This window comes from Notolabrus celidotus, chromosome 7 (genome assembly GCF_009762535.1).
Source record: "Notolabrus celidotus isolate fNotCel1 chromosome 7, fNotCel1.pri, whole genome shotgun sequence".
NCBI lineage: Eukaryota > Metazoa > Chordata > Actinopteri > Labriformes > Labridae > Notolabrus > Notolabrus celidotus.
In genome coordinates this window covers 4,756,797-4,778,685 of record NC_048278.1, presented here as the reverse complement: position 1 = coordinate 4,778,685, position 21,889 = coordinate 4,756,797, and the positions used below count along the sequence as shown (strand labels likewise).

The 21,889-nt window shown below is 48.3% G+C and overlaps 2 protein-coding genes across 7 annotated transcripts in view; one reads left to right on the top strand and one right to left on the bottom strand.

Annotated features, from left to right (window-relative positions):
• The window catches only part of LOC117815686 (zinc finger protein 16-like), a 13,283-nt gene extending 7,651 nt beyond the window's left edge, over nucleotides 1–5,632 (bottom strand). Inside the window, exons 1-3 of one of the 5 annotated variants that reach the window (XM_034687552.1) lie at nucleotides 5,303–5,632; nucleotides 1,604–1,934; nucleotides 1,187–1,236 (exon numbers count right to left, since the gene is read on the bottom strand). Coding sequence is in view for 4 of the 5 variants with exons in the window: in XM_034687554.1 (XP_034543445.1) it covers nucleotides 178–364; nucleotides 1,187–1,236; nucleotides 1,544–1,823 (517 nt within the window). In the remaining variant the exon portion in view is untranslated. Of the gene's footprint in view, nucleotides 1–177; nucleotides 365–1,186; nucleotides 1,237–1,543; nucleotides 1,941–5,302 lie in introns of those variants that run through there. The other 4 variants (XM_034687554.1, XM_034687555.1, XM_034687556.1 and 1 more) reach the window with 4 other exon arrangements.
• Nucleotides 5,330–21,889, top strand: LOC117815683 (zinc finger protein 853-like). 2 transcript variants are annotated; one of them, XM_034687549.1, is made up of 8 exons: nucleotides 5,336–5,871; nucleotides 6,363–6,460; nucleotides 6,844–6,979; nucleotides 7,234–7,400; nucleotides 17,888–17,981; nucleotides 18,228–18,343; nucleotides 20,190–20,565; nucleotides 20,715–21,889. In XM_034687549.1, the coding sequence occupies exons 1-8, from the start codon at nucleotides 5,568–5,570 to the stop codon at nucleotides 21,293–21,295; spliced, it is 1,872 nt and encodes a 623-aa protein (XP_034543440.1). In that variant the 5' UTR covers nucleotides 5,336–5,567; the 3' UTR covers nucleotides 21,296–21,889. The 2 variants fall into 2 exon arrangements, with proteins under 2 accessions (XP_034543441.1, XP_034543440.1); XM_034687550.1 differs by lacking the exons at nucleotides 17,888–17,981; nucleotides 18,228–18,343; nucleotides 20,190–20,565; nucleotides 20,715–21,889 and adding exons at nucleotides 11,148–11,309; nucleotides 13,192–13,363; nucleotides 13,468–15,152 and having other exon boundaries at nucleotides 5,330–5,871.

Genomic DNA, 21,889 nt, shown 5'->3' with positions numbered 1-21,889 from the left:
AGAGAGAGAGAGAGAGAGAGAGAGAGAGAGAGAGAGAGAGAGAGAGAGAGAGAGAGAGAGAGAGAGACTCTGAAGCTCAGATTTCTTCATATCAGGATTTGACTGACAGACGGATGGATGGATGGACAGACAGAAAGACAGACAGACAGACAGACAGACAGAGTGTATGAGACTTACGGCTGCCGCTGGGAGGAGCACTCTGATGGTCCTCTCTGCAGCTGCTCAGCTCCTCCTCCTCACTCTCTTTCTTTATCATCTCCAGATGTGACTCCGCCCCCTGCTCCACAACAACCAGATGTGGCCCAACCCCTTGCTCCATTACAACCGTGTGTGGCTCTGCCCCCTGCTCTGCCACCACCAGCTGCTGACAAACACAAACAGGAGTCAGGGTCATGGAGCTGACGGGACCCTCCTGCATGCTCCTGTTTCCTGGATCCTCTGTGATGATGATGATGATGATGATGATGATGATGAGTTGATGAGTTGATGAAGCTGAGATTAAGAGTAGGCTTCAAACTTTCCTTTTTGATAAAGCTTATAGTTAGAGCTGGATCAGGCTTGGACCAGCTAGTTATGCTGCTATAGGCTTAGACTACCAGGGGAACTGACATACTGACACACTGGGATCCTATCTCCCCCAAACCCCCACATCACTTACTTTAACTCTCCCTGTCCCATTAAAGTTACTAATCATAGACTTTTCTGGAGTCCCTGGGCTCCCTTGTCTCGTAGGTTCCTCTGAGCTGCCGTAGACGTCCTCCTGCTGTGGACGTTCCAGACTCCAGCTGAAACGGACGTGCGGGACTCCAGCGGCAGCAGCTACTACTACTCGTCTCATCACTATCACCGCTCCCTCTCTCTCTTATTCTCCTCAATCCCTCTTTTCAGACCCAACTCGGTCTCAACAGATGTGTCTAACATGAGTCTGGTTCTGCTCGAGGTTTCTGCCTGTTAAAGGAAGTTTTTCCTCCCCGCTGTAACTAGCTAAATACTGTGAGGTATAATGCTCATGGTGGATTAAGGTGGGGTCAGACTGAGTCTTATCCTGTCTTGGTGTTGGGTCTCTGTTCATAATTTGACATAGAGTGGTCTAGACCTGCTCTGTGTGTAAAAGCGCCTTGAGATAACATTTGTTGTGATTTGTTGCTATACAAATAAAGATTGATTGATTGAGAGCAGCACTGACCTTTGACCTCTCCTGTCTGCAGGTCTGGACGGTTCCCTCTTTCAGCTGATCTGTTTAAAGAGATCACAGGAGTCTTAGGTTACTACATGCTCTTAAAGGTGCGTCACTTTGTGTCTGCAGTGCTGCTGGATCATAGGTCGATCCTCCGTCTCCTGTAATAATACAGTATAAAGTCTTCCTCGTGGGTTCGTGAGTGGATCTAAAGTCTTGTGGGTTTCTTTCCTCTCACTCACACACGCATGAACACGCGCGCACCCACCCACCCACCCACCCACCCACACACACACACACACACACACACACACACACACACACACACACACACACACAGAGCACAGACTGCTCCTTTAACATCACCTGAGGTTCTGCAGTCTGCGTCCTGACCCAGCAGATCAGAGTAAGGTGGTGCACGCTCACCTGTCCGGGTGCAGGTGACCACCAGAGACGGGCGGGACCGAGCCTCCAGCAGCCTGATCCGGCTCTTCAGGACCCGGTTCTCCCGCTGGCTCCGTGAGATCTCCATCCTGAGGGAGGAGAAGCCGTCCTCCATCAGCTGGCAGATCTCCACCACCGCCGCGTTGGCCAGCACCTCCATGATGGAGGCCAGCTGGGTCTGGAAGTCCAGCGAGCCCGCCATCCTGTCCGCACCGCACAGATAGTCAAGCTGGAGTCCTCCTGAGGACCGGACCCTCTGAGTCCGCTACCAGAAACACGGACACACACAGAGTGTTTCCGGTTACCGGTCTTCCTTTACCGTAAAAAGCAGAGTAAACGCGCACATTAAATGAGGAGCGACTTAGTGAATACTTTATGATCATTACGGTAAAACTAGATCATCAAACATTGTGTTCACTAAAGATCTGCAGTCTGTGGAGAAGACTGGAACCACAGACTGAGATCATCCAGGGACAATAACACTTGAACATGGATCCCAAATCATATATTTAACAAAGTTGGAGGCTTGACGTTTCTGCTGACAGCAGACTACACTATTAAAAAATGATCTGTTTCACTGTCAGAATTTCACAAACAAATCAGAATCAGAATCAGACAGAAATTTATTCACAATGTATCTCAAGAATACAAAGAATTTGACTCCGGTATTTTTTGCGTACTCCCTGTACAAACATAAATAGACAAACACTAGAAATCAAGTACTAATAAAAAGTATATATATGAGTACAAAAAGCACAAGTGCAATAAAAAGAAACAATAGACAAACATAATAATGTGCAATAGTGCAAGGATGAAGATGGCTCTGTCGATGAGTAGCTGGTTTATGACACAGTGTTAAGTGTTCATCAGTGTGACGGCCTGGGGGAAGAAACTGTTCCTGTGTCTGGATGTTTTTGTGTACAGAGCTCTGTAACGCCGACCGGAGGGGAGGAGTTTGAAAAGTGAGTGTCCAGGGTGTGAGGGGTCTGCAGAGATGTTACTGGCCCGCTTCCTGGTCCTGGACTGGTACAAGTCCTAGATGGAGGGCAGGCTGACTCCAATGATCTTCTCTGCAGACCTGACTGTGCGCTGCAGTCTGTGCCTGTCACGTTTGGAGGCAGAGGGAAACCAAACAGTGATGGAGAGAGACAGGACAGACTGGATGATGGAGGTGTAAAAGATGATGAGCAGTTCTCGGGGCAGGTTGAACTTCCTGAGCTGTCTGAGGATGTACAGCCTCTGCTGTGCCTTCTTCCTGATTGAGTCTATGTGGAAGGTCCACTTTAGGTCCTGGGAGATAGTAGATCCCAGGAACCAGAAGTTGTCCACACTAGCCACAATGTGGTTGAGGATGGTGAGGGGGGTTTCGTCTAAAGTCCACTGTCATCTCCACAGTCTTGAGTGGGTTCAGATCCAGACTGTTCTGGCCACACCAAAGGACCAACTGTTCCACCTCCCGTCTGTGTGTGGCCTCATCACCATCCTGGATGAGACCGATGATGGTGGTATCGTCTGCAAACTTCAGGAGTTTATCAGAGGGGTTCCCAGAGGTGCAGTCGTTTGTATAGAGGAGAAGAGCAGTGGGGAGAGCACACACCCCTGAGGGGAGCCAGTGCTGACTGTCCGTGTGCTGGATGTGATACTCCCCAGCCTCACCTGCTGTGCCCTGTCTGTCAGGAAGTTGGAGACCCACTGACAGGTGGGGGCTGGCACAGAGAGGTGGGAGAGCTTCTGGTGGAGAATGTTAGGTACGATGGTGTTGAACGCTGAGCTGAAGTCCACAAACAGGATCCTTACGTACGTCCCTGCAGAGTCCAGGTGCTGTAGGATGTAGTGCAGTCCCATGTTGACTGCATCCTCGGCAGACCTGTTTGCTCGGTAGGCAAACTGCAGGGGGTCCAGCAGGGGTCCTGTGATGTCCTTCAGGTGGCTCAACACCAGCCGTTCGAAGGATTTCATGACTACAGATGTCAGGGCAACAGGCCTGTAGTCATTCAGTCCTGTGATGGAGGGTTTCTTGGGGACAGGGATGATGGTGGAGCGTTTGAAGCAGGAGGGGACCTCACACAGCTCCAGAGATCTGTTGAAGATCCTGGTGAAGATGGGGACCAGCTGATCAGCACAGGCTCTCGGACATGAGGGAGACACACCATCAGGTCCTGGAGCCTTCTTGGTCTTTTGTTTCTGGAACAGCAGGCACACGTCCTCTTCACAGACCCTTAATGGAGGGGGTGTAGAGGGGAGGGGTGGGAGTGTCAAGGGGGACAGGTAGTCCTTTATCATTGAGGTGGGTGAGGGGTGTGAAAGGAATGAGAGTGGTGGAACGGTCCTTTTCAAACCTGGAGTAAAACAGACTAAGCTCCTCAGCCAGAAGGGGGTTCTCCTCAGGGTGGGGGGATGGTCTCCTGTAGTTGGTGGCATGTTGCAGACCACTCCACACTGTCGCAGGATCATTGGCAGAAAACTGTTTCTTCAACCTCTCAGAGTAGCCCCTCTTTGCTGCCCTGATTCCCTTAGACAGACCGTCCCTGGCCTGACGGAGCTTCCTCGGTTTTCCAGTGAACCAAGGTTTATTGCTGTTGAATGTGCAGAATGTTTTGGTCTGCACACACAGGTCCTCACAAAAACTGATGTAGGATGTCCCAGTGTCACAAAGTCCATGTATGTCTGTGGCTGCAGCTTCAAAGACGCTCCAATCAGTACAGTCAAAACAGGCCTTTAACTCCTCCCTTGACTCGTCCGTCCACTTCTTTACTGTCTTCACTACAGGCTTTGCAGATTTTAATTTCTGCCTGTAGATAGGGATGAGGTGGATCAAACAGTGATCAGATACTGTTATACTGGAAGATGTTATACATACACAACTTTTCACCCCATAACGTCACTCTGTGGAATAGCAGATATATTAACAAATCTTTATTCTATGCAGACTGGCCTCAGAGAAACATATGGTTTGTAAATGACTTAATGGATACAGATGGTAATCTTCTGAATTATGAACAATTCTGTGGCAAGAATTATTTCAACCCCCCCAAATCAAATTTTATTAAACTCCACAAAGCACTTCCCCGAACTATTTGTTATCCTAACAAAAAATATAATGACACACCAAAGAATAGCTCCACAACTACCTTCATTCTCCATTCAAGGATTGTCAGTCCTAGATTTAAAAAAATGAAATAATAAATGAATAAGAAATAATCTTAATGAAATACTATTCCCAGGTAGACAGAACAGGAATTATATTTTACACAAAATTGACCAAAATTTATCGGAAAAACGATGTATCTCGCATTCCCTTTACCACCCAAAGCAAAAGACACACACTTTAAAATTAAGATCAATATTTATCCTTCTAAAGAATTACTCTGTGTATGCTTTAAAATTTAAGACAATTTATGCCCCCTTTGTGAAAATGAAGTGGAGTCGAAGGACCGTGTTTTCTTCTCATGCCAAACTGTGAAAACCTTCTGGACTGATATCCATGAATGGTTAAAAGTGAAAATTAAATCCATTCCAATTTCCTTTTCAATAAATAACATAACTTTTGGTTGGATTGTTTATCTAAATGAATTCCAAATGTACCAAGAAGAAGAAGAAGAAGAAGAAGAAGAAGAAGAAGAAGAAGAAGAAGAAGAAGAAGAAGAAGAAAGCAGTTTGTACCTGTACCCACCTACCTACCTGTGTCACTCCTCGGTGTCAGTACCACGTGCGGCCTGTAGGGGGCAGACACGCGCACTGACTGGAGAAGACAACAACAAAGGAAGAACCGGAAGTGACTGGGGGTCGTCTTAGCTGGTGAGTAGAGAGCAGAGGAGCCACCTTAGCCCGGCTCTTTTTGTCCCTCCTCAACATTTAAACCGGGTTCTCGGTTCCTTCCCGCCGGAGGAGACTCCCGGCTCGTGTGACGCGACGCGGCCGCTGACGGGGCCCCGCCTGGGGGAGCATGTCGGGCCGCCTGGCCTTCCAGACCCAGCTGGCCTCCATTATGGAGGTGCTGGCTAACGCGGCGGTGGCGGAGATCTGTAAGCTGGTGGACGATGACTACGCGGTGGTGAGCCTGCAGATGTCCCAGTGTCAGCGGGAGAACCGGGCCCTGAAGAGGAAGCTGCACCTGCTGGAGCTCAAGATGGCGCGGGGCAACGCCGAGAGGAGGCTCCGGGAGGCCGCGGGGAGCAGCAGCCGGACCAGGGTGCAGGTCACCGCTGTAGACCGGCTGCGGGAGTCCGCCTCGACCTCCAGCTGCACAGGTGAGTCCCAGAGGAGAGCACAGGTAGAGGAGGGAGAGGTGTGAGCTGCAGGTGAACATTCAGCATCCTGATGAGGTTTACATTCATGTTTAAGTTAATCTAAAGTGGTCTAGACCGCACTATACGATACATTATTAATAAAGACCCAACATCAAGACAGAATCAGATCCAGTCCCATCTTACAGACAGGACTCAGTCTGATCTCATCTTAATCCACCATGAGCAGAGCACTTTGCAGCATTTAGCAAGTTACAGTGGCAAGGACAAACTTCCTTTGACAGGCAGAAACCTCCAGCAGGACCAGACTCATGTTAGACACACATCTGCTGAGACCGTGTTGGAGAGAGAGAGAGAGATTTTGGAAGTGTCTCTAACAGACTCTTTAAATATGAAATGACTCTGGACGAGAGTTCCTTCTCTCTGTCTTCCTGCAGAGCAAAGAGGATCATGTGTGTTCTGAGTCCCTAACAGACCTCTCTGCTGTCTCACAGACGGGGGCTTTGGGGATCGGATGGACGTGGTTGTGTGGACGGGCGGAGCTGCTGCAGGAGGCACTGAGCTGATCCACTCTGAGCATGCAGAGAGAAAGGTGAGTTTACCACAGTCCTCCTCGGCCCCTGACTCACTGTGACAGACGGGATGAGTGCAGAGCTGTAGGCTCTGACACACGATGCGTTTTGACTCCATGTTCTTCAGACTGCCTTTTTTCTGTGCCACAGAACCAAAACACTAAAGAGATAAAAACAATCAACCAGAGCTGCTGCAGAGAGCGAGCAGGTCTCTGTGCTCTCACTCAGACCTGCAGACTGTCTGCAGAGAGTCCTGCACAGAAACAGAGTCACCAACACTCAGAACCCTGGTCACAAAACAAGCATCAGTGTTTGCTGTCTGAACCAGAATCAGGGTGTGAAATCCTGCTCTCCTGACAACCTGAGTCCGGTCTAATGTGGTCTCATGTGATTTCATCTGCAGTCTTCGGATGTGGAGCTGGTGGATCCAGAGCTGGATGAGGTGGCGCTGGTGAAGGGGGAGAAGGTGGAGGCGAACATTTCGAGAGTTAAAGTGTCGAAGGAGGAAGAGGATGTGGTGTCGCTGATCAGGGATGATGGTGAGTACAGACGAGTCGTAGATCTTAAAAACCTGCAAGCGGGTGCTCTACCAGGGTCGGCTGCAGTCTGATAGTTTAGGATCAGGATCAGGACGCCCCCCTTCTTCACTTTGTAACAGAGGTTAAAGAGTTAATGAATGTAAAGTTAACCTCTCTCTCTCTCTTTCTCTCTCTCTCTCTCTCTCTCTCTCTCTCTCTCTCTCTCTCTCTCTCTCTCTCTCTCTTTCTCTCTCTCTGGCCTCGTCTCTCTTCAGGAGTGGTTGAGTGTGTCCCCTCCAGAGCTGCAGAACAGAGACCTGGTCTCCAACAGCAGGACACCCAGTCCACCCCCAGCCAGATCCAGAACCAGACCCAGACCCAGACCCAGAGTGTGACCCCCGGCAGCAGCAGGAGGAGGTGTGCGGGCAGCAGAGGAGTGGAGGTCAGTGACTCCTCCCCTCTCCTTAGCTGTGAGCTGATTGGCTCTGCTGAGAGCAGAAACTCTCTGCAGGAAGCGATAAACCGTCCGTACGGGGATGGCGGCAGCGCCTCTCAGTTTGGCGTGTTGTGTGATGCAGATAAAAACGCTTACTTGTTGAGTGAGGAGTTTTTTGACGAGAGGTCGCGGGTTGACGCTGGAGGAAAGAGGGGGTCGTGTGCGTACTCGATGGCGTCGGGTGATTTCCCATCGACCTCGTCAGGTGTGAACGACCGGACCGGTTTCAGTTTCCCTGAGCCGCTGCCCGAACCGGTTCGCAGCAGAGTGAACCATCGAACAGGCACCAAGGAGAGACTGTTCCTCTGCAGCTACTGTGGAAAAGCTTTCAACCGACCCAAGAAGGTGGAGATCCACCAGCGCGTGCACACGGGGGAGAAACCCTACAGCTGCTCCACGTGCGGAAAGACATTCTCTGAGGCCGGGAATCTGAGGAAGCACCAGAGGATCCACAGCGGAGAGAAACCCTACAGCTGCGGGATGTGTGGACGAGGATTCGCCTGGATCAGGAACCTGAAGACTCACCAGCTGAAGAGCCACCCTGAAGTCTACACTGAGGAGACACTAGGGGGCGTGAACCAGCTCTCCTCTTTCACCTGAGGGACACTGCTAGGAGTCATCATCCAGCAGAGACTCGGGGTTGGACGAAGAAATGACAGAAACACTTTTTATAAACACACCTCTCACAGAAACACGACTCACAGGGACTGAAGGACACCAGTCTGTCTGACACGGTCCCTGTAGTCCCTCTACGTGTCGATCCGGAGCAGGCCTGCACAGTGTTTGTGTCAGGTGAAGGTTTTTAGCAGCGTGTTAATCTGAAGGGTTTTACGGTCTGTCCTTCAGCCTGCAGAGTCTCTCTGCAGCATGTTTAATGTCTCAAACAAGCTCAGAGGAGCAGGATTGCTCCGAGGCTCCATCTTTAACACAGCGAGACCTTTATCTCCAAAAAGACCCTCAAACAGCAGACTCACAGGTAACAAACAGGAGGACGGAGGGACTGCTTTCAGCTGTGGACTCATCAGGATACTGATCAGTGCTGTGCCTGAAACACAGTCAGTTAACAGAGTGTGAGTTCAGACATAATGACTAGAGATAGACCGATATGGTTTTTTTAGGGCCGATACCGATTATTAGTAGTCAAGGAGGCCGATAACCGATATTTGGAGACGATATTCTTTTGCAGTAAAAGGGGAAATAGTGGCATCAAAATTTTGAATAGTACAAACTCCAACACTTAACGTTGTTTAAATGCCTTTAAGCATATGTTTATTTAACAGCTTTTCAGATTTGCGACATGTTACATTTTTTTGGGATCTTAGACAATAGACCTCTTTGCAGGGAGCTCCTTAAATAAATAGCTCCCTTTCTCCAAAATTTCAATATAACCAAAATGTTATTCTTTCGTATCTTTCTTTTATGGGGATATTTCAGTGTTTTTGAAGCGGGGTTGTATGAGTTTTAAATCACTATTAATTGTAGGGGCCACATCAGATACGGCTCAGCTCGGCCCCTGCAATGAGAAACTGCAGGGAGAAATGGAACGCAAGCTAGGCTCGGTTTCTGCACATGGTGTCATTACTGCCATGTGATTTAGCGAATTTTGAAAGATTCCGACCCGAGCACTCACTTTGGTTTAGGTGTATGCTCTACTTGGAGTTACCTGGTGTGGCGGCTGCATCAGAGGCAAAATAACCCAGTTTTAAATTGATCTCTTATCGGCTGTCGGATTTAAAAAAAAAAAGGCTGATGCCGATATGCGTCAAAATGCCGAATATCGGTGCCGATAATCGTTCTATCTCCAATAATGACACTTCAGAGAGTAATAATAAAAACATGAATTTAAACAGGTGATCTCAGAGAGACGAGCTGCCTCCCTGCAGAGAGCTCAGCCAGAAAGAGGAATCTAAACTACAACAATTAAGACACAAAACAGACTTCAACCAGCTAAACACGTAGTTAACTTAAGAAGTGCCTCCTGTTTGTTTGTTTGTTTGTTTGTTTGCTTGCTCCTGGTGTTTCTGCCTCAGCAGCAGAGTCAGGACTTTATTCCATGATGAGGATGTTAAATGATGTCCTCCTGTTGAAACCTTTGACTCAAACACATATCTACTCACATGATGGTCAGGTGTGAAGAAATCTGATGTACCTGCAGGCTGAAGGTTCTTCAGTCACCGAGTCTGTAAACATTTCAGTCCTGTCATACTTTTATAAACCTGTGCTCTAAAACAATACACTCTTTTATTTTAACATCGATGGTTTCAGAAGATTAGAAGAGAGAGTGAGAGGCGCTGATCTATCCTTTAAAGACCCTGGAAACGTAAATGGAATATTTAAAATTCACATAGAAAATCACAATGAAATGTGTAATCAAGCTTCAAAAAAAAATTTAGTGAAAATAAACATCAATAACTCTGAAAAAACTCTGTTCAAAACAACTTATTTTACAGTTCAGAGCATTTCTCAGGACTGTGTGGGCGTGGCCTAACTCTTTGATTGACAGGTCAAGAGAGCATTCACAGCCTGCATGTTTGAGCCGTCTGACTCTGAATCTAAAGACATCAAAACTCCAGAATCTGAAAATGATTAATTTCCAATGGTCTCTGAGTGCTGAGTCACAAAATACTTCAGAATCAGAACTTCTATCATTTATTAGTTTTATCACTCCGTAGTCTCCGGGGCATCAGGACCATGGGACGCCCGGAGCAGAGGAGGCTGAAGTGTAGTATGTGCATGCAGAGGTTAAACCAGTCCCCTTAAAACGCAGTGTGCAAACGTGTTAAAAAACGTAATTGAACATATTTCAAAAATGGATCAAAGTTGAGTTCTAATATTTTTACATCATTTTTAGTATTTACATATGGTCTGAAATATCATAGGTAGAACGTTTTTGTTGATTTGGGTTCCCAGGGCCTTTAAAGACAGAGTTAGGACGGAGAGCAGGTTCTGGGTCAGTGCTGCAGTAAAACTGAAGGATTAGACGTTACCTTCTTATTGTTCTTCAGCAGATTAATCAATAAATCAATAACTCCACGAGTCTGTTTGTTTGTGCGCTTTATCCTGTGTCTCTGCGTCACACCTGAAGCACTCTAAGAGCCCCGACACACCACAGACTGTTCTCAACCTAAGATCCCTGAACGCTGACATTATGAAAACTCACCTCAGCATCTCATGGAGACCCGTCACACCTACGTCATGTCCAAGATACAACGTCACTGACAAAGGGTCACTGACAGAGCGTCACAGGGTACATCTCAAAGCTCTTAACTTCCATCCTCACCTCGCTCACTCATGTCTTAGCCCCGCCCACCAGAGATGCAAGGAAATGAAACGAGAGGACAGAGGAAACAAGGAGTTTTGTATTTAGAGAAATGAGACGTCCTTAAGGGGCGTGTCTGTCAGAGAAAACACTTCTGTGAAGTCTGCTATCGTGTCTCCTTGCTTATCGCTCCTCATATCAGTCTCCTCCATCCTCTCTCCTCCAGCAGAGTTAACTGCTTTCAGACGCAACTTAATATGGCGGGTCAGTAACTACTTCCGTTCGATGGAGGAGATAGGAGACTGAAGTTAAGAGCTTTGAGATGCAGCCATAGACAGGGCGTCACTGACAGGCCATATCTGGGGGTTAGAGTCGTTAGATCGGAACGTGAACAGACTCCTGCTGAAATGACTAACAGTGGGTTTCCGTCGCAGGGCCAGGCTCTTAAAGAAATTTCGAGTAGCATGTGTGTGCAGACACAAGACCACAATCCTGGGACTGCATTTCAAGGACCCTTGTTGACCGTGACAGCGCCACCTAGTGCACCGGATAGCAAAGGACCTCATTTTAGTGACGGGATGGATGATGATCAGAGTGTGAGTACTGAATGTGAATTATTTTCTTTATTTAATGTCATGAAACATCCTGTAGTTTCCCTGTGATGTGCTCAGTGGAGAGGCACCTCTGACACCACCTGAGGAACAAACTGACCCTGATCTGTCTAATGAAACAGAAGTGTTATTTAGTCATGACTAACTCAGTGTAGGCCTCTGACTATGATGAATGTAGTCTGTGTTTAAATAAAGTTGGATAGATGTTGAAGCAGTCTCTGGGTGATGTGAGACAGGAGCGTGTTGAAGGTTTTATTAAAGCAGGAAACTTTGTGTCTTGTACTCTTTGTTGCATTTTCATCTCTGGTGTTAAAGAGAAATAACAATGCAGAAGTCCCAAAAACTGCAGTTCATCCAGTATTTACTAGAGGCAGCCCCCAAAAGTGAGTCAGTCCCAATGGAGCCCAATGCTAAAATGTTCATCTTTACATCAGAAATGAACATAATTAAGCTGTTTCTGGTTAAACTGACATATAACAACTACACCAGAGCAACGAGGAACCAGCCCGCTAACCTGCAAGGAGGACTATGTTCTATTATTAACAAAGACCCAACATCAAGACAGGATCAGATCCAGTCCCATCTTACAGACAGGACTCAGTCTGATCTCATCTTAATCCACCATGAGCAGAGCACTTTGCAGCATTTAGCAAGTTACAGTGGCAAGGACAAACTTCCTTTAACAGGCAGAAACCTCCAGCAGGACCAGACTCATGTTAGACACACATCTGCTGAGACCGTGTTGGAGAGAGGGATAGAGGGAGATGAAGAGAGAGAGAGATGATAGTGGTGAGACAGATAGTAGTAGTTGTAGCAGCTGAAGTCTGGCACGTCCACAGCAGCAGAGATCCAGAGGAACCTACAAGACAAGGGAGCTCATGGACTCCAGAAAGGTCTATGGTTAGTAACTTTAATGGGACAGGAAGAGTTAAAGTAAGAGACAAGGAGAGGGAAAGACAGGATCCCAGTGTGTCAGTCCAAGCCTATAGCAGTCCAAGCCCAAAGCAGTCCAAGCCTATAGCAGTCCAAGCCCATAGCAGTCTAAGCCTATAGCAGTCTGAGCCTATAGCAGTCCAAGTCTATAGCAGTCCGAGTCTATAGCAGTCTAAGCCTATAGCATTCCAAGCCTATAGCAGTCAAAGTCTGTAGCAGTCTGAGCTTATAGCAGTCTGAGCCTATAGCAGCATAACTAAGAGCTGGTCCAAGCCTGATCCAGCTCTAACTATAAGCTTTATCAAAAAGGAAAGTTTGAAGCCTACTCTTAAAAGTAGAGACGGTGTCTGCCTCCCGGACCCTGATTGGTAGATGATTCCAAAGGAGAGGGGCCTGATAACTGAAGGCTCTACCTCCCATACTACTTTGAGAGACTTTAGGTACGATGAGCAGGCCTGCATGTTGGGAGCGTAGTGTTCTAGAGGGGTAATAGGGCGCTATGAGCTCTTTAAGATACAAAGGTGTCTGACAATGAAGAGCTTTGTAGGTCAGAAGAAGGATTTAGAACGTGTTTAAAGATGTTAAAGCTCTGTTCTGTACAGACACTGAGGGTCCTGCTTTATGAAAACATATCAGCTGAGATGTCTCACAGTCGTACCATGTCAGCTGAGTTTAAATGTTTGAATCATAAAACGCCTGTGTTATCAGACAGTCCTCTTGTTTCGTGTTCACTACTTTCTGTAATGTGAGATGATCGTTTTTATCTGTAAAGCTTTCATGTGGACCTTTGGTGAGAGACTTTACTATAGAGCTTATATTTAATGGTTCTTGAAGCTAAATCCAGGACAGATTAGGATTGTATGTTAATGAAGGCCTGATTTATATCTGTGAAATGATGCGTTCAGCTCACTGATCAGGCGCTCTCTTCTCCAAGGTGCACATTACGATCCAGCGCGGGCGATCCCTGCCCAAACTGAGCCGATGCTCTTCATGCTGCTGGAGCTTCCACTGCCCGTTCTGCAGCTCTGCTCTGTGCCGCCCCACAAAGCTGAGCAAGGTCAAAACACACCTGGAGAACCATTTCAACCGGGCTGTTCTGCATGAAGGTACAGCGTGACCACGGTGGATTCGGAGCGTCTGCATGTAGAGCAGCTTACTGTTCAGCTTGATTCAGAGAACACAGTGATAACTCTGCCTCCTCATGTTTCAGGGTATACCATTCACAGGTGTGGGCTGGGCTGCCGGAAACAGCTGCATTATCACTGTGTGTACTGCCAGTCTACTCTGTCACGCAAACCAGACTTCATCAAACACCTGGGGTTATGCAAACAGAAGCACAAAACTACAACACCACCTGTCCCTGCTCCAACAAACATCTCCACCTCACCTACTACAGCCACTGCTCACCTGGTGCCATCAGCGTCCTCTGCCACCTCAACCGGCTCTCCAGCTCTGACGACCAGCCCGGGCAGACCTGGGCAAAGGGTCCGGGTGAAGCCGGTGATGCAGATAAAGTGTCCCGTCTGTCAAGTGGTGATGAACAAGCGAAATTTAAAGAAGCACATAGAGAGGAAGCACACAAGCCAACATGAGAACAAATCAGCAGCCGCCCGCCTCGACAGAGAACCTGGAGATCCTGGAGGAGAAACCTGCACCGTCAACAAATCTATCCTGGGTCCGAGAATGTCTGCAAGTGTCCAGACTGAAGGGGGGGAGGAAGATCCGCATCAAGCATAGAATCAGTGATTATTCAGTTCAACTGTAAACTTTATGTACTTCACTTCTGCAGCTACCTCTCTGCCTGCACACACCTCAGGGGTCCCGCTGAGTCTTTCTGGTCTCAGATGTCCCAGTCTCTTGTCACTAATGTCCCTATTTTTGGTGTCCCTGTCTCTGGTCTCTAAGGTCTTCTGTCTCTGGTCTCTAATGTCTCCTGTCTCTGGTCTCCCTTATGTCTCTGGTCTCTAATGTCTCCAGTCCCTGGCGTTTGTCTCTCTAATGCCTCCCGTCTCTAGTCTCTAATAGGGATGTCCCGATCAGGTTTTTATTGGCCTCGAGTCCAAGACTGAGTCATTTGATTTTGATTATCTGCCGGAGACCTGATCTGATTCTTCTAAAAAAACTGTAGCTAGTTCAGCAGCAGGAAAGAGGCTGCAACACTCATCTGTAGTTTAATTCACACCTGTGGCTCATACATCACTCGCCTCCAAGTGGTGCTGATTATTAACTGTTTCTCAGTAGACAGCCGTCAATGGCAAGGATAGAAACACTCACACTCTGGGTCATGGTGCAACACAACAAAGACTTTCCCAGCAGCCTTTGCTTCCCACTAGCCCATAGCATAACTCCTGTAACAGCAATGAAGCGCATGAGCTAAGCTCATAAACATGACGAACAGAACAATACTCCCATAATCCCCCACGGCCGTCACAGTACATTTAAAAAATGAAGAAGACCAAAGAAACAGATCCAGGATGTCCCTTAAAGAAACAAGCAAATAAAAGTGCCATACTGTTATAAATAAAGTAAGGCCAGTAATGTGCTTTGGAACTTCACACCTAATTCTCAGTCTCCTCCTCTGGCTTCACAGAAGGAGGTGTATGTTCTTATTGATGAAAATAATTAGACCAATAGTGTCACTGCACCAAAGTGATGTCATGCTGTATGCGTTGTTTCTGTGTGGAGATGAGACAGTCTGACTCTGCACCACCACATAACGGTATATAATTATTATTATTATTTTTCCCATTTGTTTAAAATATTATAGATCTGATAAAAAATAATGGGAATAAAAACACGCACATATATATTGTGACGGTGGGAGCTTGTGGGAGTATTTTTCTGTTCGTCATGTTTATGAGCTCAGTTTATGCGCTTCATCATTCTTACAGGAGTTATGCTATAGGCTGTTGGGAAGCAAAGGCTGCTGGGAAAGTGTTTGTTGTGTTGCACCATGACCCAGAGTGTGAGTGTTTCTATTCTTGTCAGTGACATCTTGAAGAAAATGATGGAGTCATGAAACATGACTACCTGGAAGTGAGTGGTTAAGGTGCCACTGGTATCAATGAATCTGCTGAATGCCTTACAGACATTTAACTTTGACTCAACTCTCCATATTTAATATACATGGCCGTTCCTTGACTGAGAGCAGATATCTGATTCCAATCAAGACTGAAACCACGTGATAGGCCCTGATTTCCGATTATATGATTGGATTGGGACATCCCTAGTCTCTAATGTCTCCCTGTCTCCTGTCTCTCTAATGTACCTGGTCTCTGATGTCCTTGTCTCTGGTGTCTCTGTTTCTGGTCTCTAATGTCTCTTATTTCCGGTGTTCCTGTCTCTGGTCTCTCTAATGTCTCTGGTGTCCCTGTCTCTGGTCTCCGGTCTCTCTAATGTCTCCTGTCTCTGGTGTCACTCTCTATGGTCTCTCTAATGTCTCCTATCTCTGGTGTTCCTGTCTCTGGTCTCTCTAATGTCACATGTCTCTGGTGTCCCTGTCTCTGGTCTCTCTAATGTCTCCTGTCCCTGGTGTCACTCTCCATGGTCTCTCTAATGTCTCCTGTCTCTGGTGTCCCTGTCTCTGGTCTCTCTAATACCTCCTGTCTCTGGAGTCCCTGTCTGTGGTCTCTAATGTCTCCTGTCTCTGGTGTCCCTGTCTATGGTCTCTCTAATGTTTCCTGTCTCTGGTGTCCCTCTCTCTGGTCTCTCTAATGTCTCCTGTCTCTGGTGTCCCTGTCTCTGGTCTCTCCTGTCTCTGGTGTCCCTGTTTCTGGTCTCTCCTTTCTCTGGTCTCTCCTGTCTCTGGTGTCCCTGTCTCTGGTCCCTGTCTCTGGTCTCTCCTGTCTCTGGTGTCCCTGTCTCTAGTCTCTAATGTCTCTGGTCTCTGGTGTCCTTGTCTCTGGTCTCTAGTGTCCCTGTCTCTGGTCTCTCTTATGTCCCTGTCTCTGGTCTCTCTAATGTCCCTGTCTCTTGTCTCTCTAATATCTCCTGTCTCTGGTCTCTAATGTCTCTGTTCTCTGGTGTCCCTGTCTGTGGTCTCTGGTGTCCCTGTCTCTGGTCTCACCTGTATATTCTCCTCCTCTACCTGGAGGGACCTGAAGCTGATATTTCACAGGCAGAGAGTGCAGGCTTGTAATCATCAGTGTGTGTTTTCACAGATATTATCTGCTCTCTGATCGCTCTCTGGTCTCTGTTGTCCCTGTATGTTTCTGTGCTGATAACACCTTCCCAGTCGGATGATTGGTCTGTTGTTGTCGGCTTGTACATTTCTGTGATTTTAACTTTGCTGTTATATCTGGAAAGTGGCTGATACGAGTTAGAGCTTATAGTAGAGGGGTTATAGTGACTCATCACTCTGTAACATTTTACTGACGACACTGAGCTGAAACCAGCTCTGCATGTATTCAGGGTTATTTCCTTTAGTGTCCTTTTCCATTATGTGTCTCTGCAGAGACCGACAGAATTCTTTGTACATTTCTCTGTTAAATAAAGATTCTGTCTTTATATCCTGCTCTGAAGAAACTGTGTGCTTTATTCACATGAACATACGGCTGTAATAAAACTTTCCAATATGTATGAAGGAGTATTTTGGTGTAATCGTTCTTTAAACAGTTACTCTTTGTGTTGGCGTGTAATAACCGTTAACACTGCCTTAGTTGCTCTTTCACAGTTGTCCTACAGGTGGCGCTGCCCCTTTACTAAGCTCTCAAAACTTAGAGTTACAGTTTTAATGTTTTCACCCGGGACTGTTTGAAGACTTGACAACCAGACGTCTCTTCTGAGCCTAAAGCAGTCTGAGCCTATAGCAGTTTAACCTATAGCAGTTTAACCTATAGCAGTCTAAGCCTATAGCAGTCTTACCTATGGCAGTCTGAGTCTATAGCACTCTGAGTCTATAGCAGTCTTACCTATAGCAGTCTGAGCCTATAGCAGTCTTACCTATAGCAGTCTGAGCCTATAGCAGTCTAACCTATATCAGTTTAACCTATAGCAGTCTGAGCCTATAACAGTCTGAGCATATAGCAGTCTAAGCCTATAGCAGTCTGAGCCTATAGCAGTCTAAGCCTATAGCAGTCTGAGCCTATAGCAGTCTAAGCCTATAGCAGTCTGAGCCTATAGCAGTCTAACCTATAGCAGTTTAACCTATAGCAGTCTAAGCCTATAGCAGTTTAACCTATAGCAGTCTGAGCCTATAACAGTCTGAGCATAAAGCAGTCTGAGCCTATAGCAGTTTAACCTATAGCAGTCTGTGCCTATAGCACTTTAACCTATAGCAGTCTGACCTATAGCAGTCTCAGTCTATAGCAGTCTGAGCCTGTAGCAGTATGATAGATGTCTGAAGTTCAATAATCTTGAGTGTATTGTGTAATCTGTGATAATCTAACATCAAGACTGGATTATTCCACATGAAACCCGCTGCTGTGTCTCTTCATGTTTCTTTCAGCTCTGATGATGTTGCTCAGTGTGTGTCTGCTCTAACGTCACACCTGTCCTCTCTTCGTGTGTGTGTGTGTGTGTGTGTGTGTGTGTGTGTGTGTGTGTGTGTGTGTGTGTGTGTGTGTGTGTGTGTGTGTGTGTGTGTGTGTGTGTGTGTGTGTGTGTGTGTGTGTGTGTGTGTGTGTGTGCAGGAGGAGGAAGATGACGTGGTGCTGGTGAAGGTGGAGGAGGGGGAGGAGGTGAGGTTGGGGGATCGGAGCCAGACTGGCCTCAGCATCCAGGAGGGTGAGTCCGATGCTACCTGAACACCTGCTGCTGGTTTACACACAGGACCAGGAGAGCTCCACATGGTCCTCAGATCCTACCATCACAGGTCAAGTGCAACACACTGAAACTAATGTCTCTCTCTCTCTCTCTCTCTCTCTCTCTCTCTCTCTCTCTCTCTCTCTCTCTCTCTCTCTCTCCTTCTCTCTCTCTCTCTCTCTCTCTCTCTCTCTCTCTCTCTCTCTCTCACTGTCTCTTACTCTGCAGGTCTGGTGGAATCGAGCACCGATGACTTCAGAGCCGCTCTTCCTTTCGATGAAACCACGCAGACGTCCACCAATCAGCTGTCTGACCTGCCGGAGAGTGGACGGGGCTTCTCAGAGGTCAGCTATGGTACTTCTTCACTGTGGACCAATGGGGGGGTTGGTTATTGTCAAGCAGACGGCCTTCCTGGGCCGTCGCCTCACTGCGCGCCTCTGTCCTACCTGCCGGACGCTCTGATTGGAGCAGAGCCGGGCGGTGCTGGGAGTGGATTGGCCGCTGAAAGCTCTGGAGGTTTCCACGCCTTGGCGTCCTTTCAGCAGCAGCTTCCTGTTATTGACCTGTCAGAGGAGACCAACCCCGTCCAGGCTATAGGTCGGGTACAGGGACCCCCTCAGGTCCAGAACCTGGGTCAGAGGCCGGCTCAGGCTCATGGGAGGCACAGCATAGCAGACCTGCAGAAGGAAACCGCTAAGAGGAGGGTGTGTGTCTGCAGGTTCTGTGGGAAAGGGTTCTGCTCCCCGGCTAACCTGGAGTCTCACCTGAGGACACACACAGGGGAGCGGCCATATGGCTGCAACGTCTGCGGCAAGAAGTTCAGCCAGTTCTGGAACCTGAAGATCCACAGGAACATCCACACCGGGGAGAGACCGTACCAGTGCCCGCTGTGCCCCGAGAAGTACTCAGACCCAAGCAACCTGAAGAAACACCAGAAGAGACACCACCCGGTGACGTAGGCCGGATGCCCCCACCCTGAGCGTGATCTGTGACCTCAGAGCATCATGAGGAGACGTAGAGAACCAGCCTCACACACAGTCCTAGAGCTGAAGCAGAGCCATGAGTCCACATCAAAACACATCCTTCAAAATAAAAGTCTGATTCCTCAGAGGACTCAGTGTTCAGGTCCTGCAGGTGATCGCTGCTGAAGTGTTCCCTCAGTGTGACGCTCAGAGGTCCGTCTGACTCATCCTCTGCTGCAGACCGAACACCTGGGCTCACAGCTGTGACTCTTCATGAGCTCAGTGTGCACAGAGGGCCAGTGTGGCCTCAGTGTGGATCCTGTTCTTATGATCGAAACAAAGGTGTGACTCTGAGTGACGTGGAGACAGACGGACTCTCTGCACGCTCTCAGCGTTTTGTTAAACTCAGACTGATTCATGAACTCTGTGAGGACGAAGATCTTCATGTTTGTTTTTATTGTGTCACAGTTTTGTAAAGTCTGCTCCATGTTTAAAGTTTATCACATCATTAAACTTTATTTAAAGATCGTCATGTCACTTTGTGTTTTTATTACAAACCGCACCTTACAGACTGTGACACAATATGAACATCAGATACAGAGCTGACATCACTCTGTGTTTCTTAACCGCAGGGTGTAACGCTCCCACAGACACCAGGGAGATCTATAGATCTGTGACCTATAGATCTATAGGTTACAGATCTACAGGTTATAGATCAGGTCCCTTCACACAGCGGCATCCGATCAGGACTCTCCTGCTCACAGCCTGAGGATCATCTTTAAACATCTGAATCAGACTGGTCCATCAGACGTGAGGAGCTGCAGAGAGGTGTGGTCAGTCTGAGTATAGTATCTGAAGCAGAGAGACGATGAGTCTGTGAGCAGGTGTCAGCATGTCTGCAGTATCAGTCACACCTGAGGGCTCTGATCCAGCAAACAAAGAGATCCCGAGTCATCCTGAACCTCCAAGTCCAACAGACCAAGAACCAGAGAGATAGAACATCCTGATCTCATGTCTGATCAAAAACCAGACCGAGAGGAGGCTTCAGGTGACCTCAGGTCGTGTTAGAGTCACCTGTGACCTCTGACCCAGCAGGTCCTGACCACCTCAGAGCTACCTCCCCGCGGTGTGATGTCAGAGGAAGATGGCGGCGGTGTGAAGTGGTAAAGTTGTTTGATATCTGTATATCTGTCCTGTGAGAGTCATTAACCCCCCCCCCTCTCTGCAGCCTGCAGCGCCTCAGTCGACCCCTGTGATGTCACATGATCCATGCAGCGCAGTGGCGGTCCAGCTGGCGCTCCCAGATGCCCCCCCAGACCCGGAGCAGCGGAGCAGGAACCCTCTGAGCTCTGAGTACTCTCTGTTTGACCTTGAGACCTTCTTCACCCGCTGGGCTCCGGACTCTGGGTCCCTGTCGGCCCCTGGGGGCCCCTCCTGTTCTTTCTCTAATGATGACTCAGCAGAAGGCGAGCAGGACGGAGTCATCATTGTAGAGAGTGAGGATCAACATGTGGTTCAGCCTCCACAGGGGGCCGCAGTGAGACTAAGCAGAGGACCGAGCTGTGCAGCCGAGCCTTCCAGGGTCCAGCAGACCAGACCACACGGTGAGGACCCCCCCCTCAAGTGTCTGAACCTCTAATACAGATCAGAGAGCTCCTCTGTCTCAGAGAACAGCTCTGTTCCTTCTGACAGAGACTCTGAGAGTCCCGTCTGTGTGAGATGGTCCCTCATTCTGTCCCTCTTCTCTCTGCAGGCCCGTCTGTGTCCGCCCCTCTGAGGATGCAGACTCCAGCCGCTCAGCCCCCGTGGGGCAGAGCCTCCGCCCTGATGAGGAGCACTCAGTATCATCGACTGCACGGCAGGATGACCACAGCTCCCAGTGTCGGCTCCACCTGCAGGCCTCTGGGCTCCTCAGAGGCTCCGCCCATCAGAGGATCCACCTCAGCCTCCGTCAGCATCGGTATCCCAGCACAGCACAGATCCAGCTTCCTGTCCCGCCACAATAAAAGCCTGGCTGCCAGCCTGATGTCCGGTGAGGGGCGCAGGAAGAGCTATGTGTGCCGAGCATGTGGGAAAGCGTTCACCGGTCTGTCCAACCTGGAGGCCCACGAGAGGGTGCACACGGGGGAGAAACCTTTTAACTGTGACACCTGTGGGAAACGATTCTCTGAGGCGGGAAACCTGAAGAAACACCAGAGAGTCCACACTGGGGAGAAACCCTTCAGCTGCCAGCAGTGCGGGAAGAGGTTCGCCTGGATCTGCAACCTCAGGACTCACCAGCAGTCCGCCTCGGGCTGTGGGCCGCAGGCAAGGGGGCCGCAGGGACTGAGCTGAATGTTAGAGGACTGGACACACACACACACACACACACACACACACACACACACACACACACTGAAGTCTTCACACTGTTAGCCTCCATGCTGCAGCCGGTCTTTATATATCTACGTGCACATGTTCAGACGTCTCTGCAGAGCGTTTAAAGGACAGAGGAAACTTTTTTACGATGCCGACTTTCATGTTGTCTGAAGTTTTTTTAAGAACGTGTTTTTATTGACGCTCTGACTCCACTCCACGTTGCACACAGCAGGAGGCGCTCTCGCTCTCAGAGATGCTCTCCACCTTTGACAGCAGCAGCTTTAAAGTCATCATAACGCAGAAGCTCCGTCTCCTCCTGCTGCAAGTTCATCTGAGTTTTCACTAAGCAGCAGAGAGGAGACACATGTTGTCTCACGCCAGGGTCTGATCCTGGACTTGTCAGTGGACCTCCTGACCCCCCCGACTGTGACTGATAACACTGTGGAGAGAAGGTGGACAGACTGTAGTTACTGACCTGATCAGCAGCACCTGGTACCTGTCAGATGTCCCTCTCAGAGCTGGTGAAAGTGAGCTGTAACCTTTGTATGAATATTAAATCTTTTTATGCTA